General features: G+C 36.2%; 1 protein-coding gene across 1 annotated transcript; it reads right to left on the bottom strand.

Annotated features, from left to right (window-relative positions):
- Positions 1 to 2,595: 2,595 nt before the first annotated feature.
- LOC122089951 (ethylene-responsive transcription factor ERF062-like) lies at positions 2,596 to 4,348 on the bottom strand. The gene has a single exon (XM_042659731.1). The coding sequence runs from the start codon at positions 4,119 to 4,121 to the stop codon at positions 2,880 to 2,882; it is 1,242 nt and encodes a 413-aa protein (XP_042515665.1). The 5' UTR covers positions 4,122 to 4,348; the 3' UTR covers positions 2,596 to 2,879.
- Between the last annotated feature and the right edge of the window lie 268 nt (positions 4,349 to 4,616).

A 4,616-nucleotide genomic window follows, 5' to 3' on the forward strand; every position in this document is an offset into this window, starting at 1 on the left:
AAAAAAAAAAAAAGCGACAATGGATCAAATGATCAATACACAATTAAATTATGAAGTACAACACAATAATATATGTTCAGAACATCTAATCATAAGAGTAATAATTCAAATTTCATCATTGTGACTAAAAGGATAGGATAATAGCCTAAAATTAAATTATATAAATTAAGGTTAAAATCAGGGTCAGATTGGACTGGGTCAATGTTTTTAACCCTCATCTGTCCTTAGGGTTAGAAATATTAGTCTAAGCCCTATTTGGGTTTAGGGAATCAGGGCAGGTTCAGGCCATTAGGGCCAAATTTGCACCCCTATCTTAAATATTATCTTCCATAAAAGTTAGTGAGGGATTCTCAATCAAAAGGCTTGAAGTGTCGATGGTCATAGACAAATACTCCATGTTGGACCATGAGATGTTTGGATCATTTGGATTGAAAATTTATAGGTGATATTTGATGTGTTGAGTTTTCTTTTTTTTTTTTTTTTTAAAGAAAGTGCAGGACCATTTCAAAGTTTGAAGTACCTCATTCTCTATGCAAAAAGAATATGAAAAAGAAGAATTACCCACCTCCCACTCCCATCAAAGGAATAAAAATAGAGGAACAAGGACCGAACATACTTTGTTTGACACTCTAGAGAATTCACCTAAATATATAATCACATGTGGTGAGAGTATGACAGTGTACGTAATGTAATATTATGCAGAATATTTTTAGGGTTGGGTATGTCTTGTATTATGTAATGATTTACATAATTATTATTGTATTTGTAAATGATTAGAGTTTGATTTATTACATGTATAGGGGTAGAATTGTAATTGTATATGTTAAAATTATATAAGGATTAAGGTATTTGGAATTCCCTATATGTGGTCTCTATATGGGAAAAACCTAAATGCATGCAAAAAGATATCACTTTGTGCGATAGAGAATGGTATAAAGAGATTTTTATATTTAGTGGAAAATCGTTGATTCTCTCAACTAGATGTGAGCATTTCTATTGAATCACGTTAAATTCCTCATGTGATGTGATTATTTGTTTGATTTCTTCCTCATGATTACGTATTCATACCCAACAGATACAAAATAATTTCTATAATGAAAAATAAGAACACGCTAAGAATAAGAATATGTAATAAAGAATTTTGAACTCATTTTAATAATAAAATCCCAACATAAATAAAGCACTACATATTCTTTTCCCATGGAGAACGTGAAACGAGCACTAAATGTGGTTTAAAAATTAGTATACTGATAACTTGAGATGTGGGATTCTAGGGTTCTCCAGATCAATTCCAACCGATTCCAATCCGATTCCGTAGGGACCGATTCCATAAAAACCGTGATTGATTGTAAGTGTTATGAAAACAATGAAAGGCTTTTTCTTAATGAGTAATTGGGCATACCGCATACCCCGCATATCAAGTGATTGGATCAGGTTCATGTACGAGATTGATATCTTGTACATCCCTGATCCATGGATTTAGAGTCTACTTTCTCTCTCTTCATTTAATAGCTTTTAAATCTAGGGACCAAGGATGCACGAGATTGTTCTCGTACGCAAACCTGATCTAGATTCACATATTAAAAAGTGTTCCTCATTCTCCAAACATGAACAAAAATCCACTTCATATTGGGAGTTATATTTCCTCTTTTCTTTTTGATTGTTTGTCGTTGGCAGCTGAGTTGGATCGCTCACCTTGTCTTGTGATTTTCAAAAATATCATCTTTCATTGATATAAAAAAAGATCTACCCAGTGCACAAGGCTCCCCCAATGATTATGAAAATATCGCCTTTTATTATTAAATAAATAATTACAACAACAACAACAACAACAACAAAGTCTTATCCCAACTTAATGGAGTTGGCTACATAGATCTAAGTAAGGATCATTTTTGACACGTCTGTAGCTTTTATACATCCTTCTATTTGGATCAGATCATTCTTCCTTATTGATGCATTTGATGGTCTCTATTGAACGTAATCATACCATCTCAAAACAAATTTCTTAAAGTTTATCAGGAATTTAGACTATTCCCAAATCTATTCTAATGCTCTATTTTATCATAAAAAGAAAAAAATCCTTCTTTCAAAACCGCCAAAACAACATAAGAAAGTAGGATACAACTCTTCAAAAAAATAAAAAAATAAAAAAAAAATAAAATAAAAATGTACCCAATTTTCTGTCTCCCCATTCATGATCAGCTAAATTTCAAATTATGAGGGTTGATATTTTAACACACACCACCCCCCAGTGCCTTATATCTTTTCTCTAATATTGGGCCCTTTGACAACCCAATACACTCACGATGGGTCTCCTCAAGTCCAATCCCAAAAGAACCCCCCCCCCCACCACACACATACACACAAGAATCATTTCCACTCTCCCACTTTCTAATTTTGGCAGACGCAATTTGCAAGATATATGCAGCCTAAAAAAGAGAAATAAGATACACTTGTATCCCCCCATGGCCCATGTTCTAGTTCTATCCCCCTACTAGAATAACAGTACCTTCTTGGTAAAGAAAGGAAGAAAGCAACACCAAAAGAAATAATGAAAAAGATATTGGAAAAGAACTGAACATAGACACAAAAGAATTGTGAATGGTGCCCCATTTCATCAAAAAGTCATCTTGAAACAATCAAATTTACAGAAAAGCAGAAAGCGGAAAGCAGAGATACATCAAAATCTGGACATTAATGGTGAAAGTAAAATTCTTGGGCTTCCTACTAATGGAATTTGAGCTATAATTAAAGAAACATGGAAAAACCCAATGGAAGATTTATATGATGAGTCTACTATAATTCTCAATCCAATTCAACATACTTCTGTATCATATTCAATATTTGAAATTTGAAAATGAAAAGAATTGAAACTCATGTCATGAATCAGATAATGGAAGGGCATCCCAGATCATGTCCATGTCCAATGAAGGCATTCTACTCAAAAGAACTGCATCCATGTCTGATAACTCCCGAGTCTTCTTGGTCTCAACTACTTCAGATCCAATTCTGTTATCCAAATCAAATGAATACACTTTTCTTGAAGGCTTTTGGCTCAACATATTGAGATTTGAACTCTGACATATATGCTTCTTTGGTGAAGAAGGGGGTAGTGGTGGGTTGGTAGCTTTCTTTTGGTCATTGAAAGCTTGTAGCTTTGCTTCCAGGAGGGCTGCAGTGCTACCATGAGAACAATTGGCCTTAATTTGATGCTTGAGGTCTGGGAAATTCAAATGAGCATAGTCCCCCCTTAGCATGTAAGCTGCTGTGTCATATGCAAAAGCAGCTTCTTCGGCTGTGTCGAAGGTCCCCAACCACACCCTTGTCCTATTTCTTGGTAACCTGATCTCTGCAACCCACTTCCCCCAATGCCTTTGCCTTACACCCCTAAACAGTTTACCTGGAGATGAAGAAGAAGTCTTGTCATGATGATCTTGCATTCTTTTTCCAGTGTACTTCATCGCCTGCGTCTTGGTGGCTCCAAGCCAATGATCACCGAGGCCTCGTGAAGTACAATTCATAAAATTCTTATTGATCTTGAGCCATTCCATCCCTGATTGGAGCTGAATTTGATGAAGATCATGGAAAGGGAGCAATGGGTTGCTCTGATCCTTGCCAAGTGTGTTGGCAATATCTTCACTGGTCTCTGTGGTGGTGGGTTCCTGCAAAAACAGAGTTAAATTCGGGGGGTTTGATGCAGTTGGTGATGAATATGGAAGTGAAGGTGGTTGGGAGACTTCTTCCAATTGGGGAAATGTTTCCTTGAAGTTTACAGGGATGAAGCTTTGATCAATATGAGCTCCACTTGGACTCCAAGAACTTGTTATAGAACCAGAACAAGCAAATGGCCTGAATCCTTGTTCTGGTACCATAACATGATTGGAGAATTCTGCAGAGTTATTGTTCAAAGATGCAACAGTAGTAGCATTGCTTGCTGAGGAACTACACTCTGAAGATGGTGATGAAGACCTTCTTGCACCATCACGGGAAGCCGTTTCATCCGTTAGTGATTCCCAAGTGATTGGATCAGACAACCACTGGGAACCTGTTGTCATTCCATGAAGATAAGAGGGCAATTCCTCCTGTATGTAACTTTCCATCTTGGGAAACTGATCCTTCATGTGTAAGGAAAGATTTGAGAAGAAGCAAAATAGAGGAAGAGATCTATAGAGAGTGATACAAAAGAAGGCTGTACGCTATATATATTTAACCTTGGCACAACTCATGTGACAGGTATCTGTTGAGCATCATTAGAAAACAAAATTCAAAGGACCCACGTACTGTTAGTAAAGCTTTGTTTATCATCTGAGCAAGATCTCTAGCTAATTAAAATGGAAAAAAGCTAACACATTCCACCTTCACATTCGTGCTTGCCAATACTCTTAAAATGTTTTTATAACAAGTCAAGGACCAATCCAAACCTGACAGTTCATACAATCTAGGCATAACTGTCATTCATCTCTCTTGGATGGGTTGGTTTTTGTTCCATGACAGAGACTGGAAGATGAGAAAAAACTCAGAATCATCTTTGCTTTTATTATGGATTTATGTGTTGTGTTATTCCATTGTTCATGTGACTTTCTCAAACACTCCACATGCCCTCCTCCTCTCACATT

This window comes from Macadamia integrifolia, chromosome 9 (assembly GCF_013358625.1).
Source record: "Macadamia integrifolia cultivar HAES 741 chromosome 9, SCU_Mint_v3, whole genome shotgun sequence".
NCBI lineage: Eukaryota > Viridiplantae > Streptophyta > Magnoliopsida > Proteales > Proteaceae > Macadamia > Macadamia integrifolia.

Excerpts from the sequence above, each read along its gene's own strand:
- LOC122089951 (XM_042659731.1), bottom strand. The coding sequence starts at position 4,121 with ATGAAGGATCAGTTTCCCAAGATGGAAAGTTACATACAGGAGGAATTG.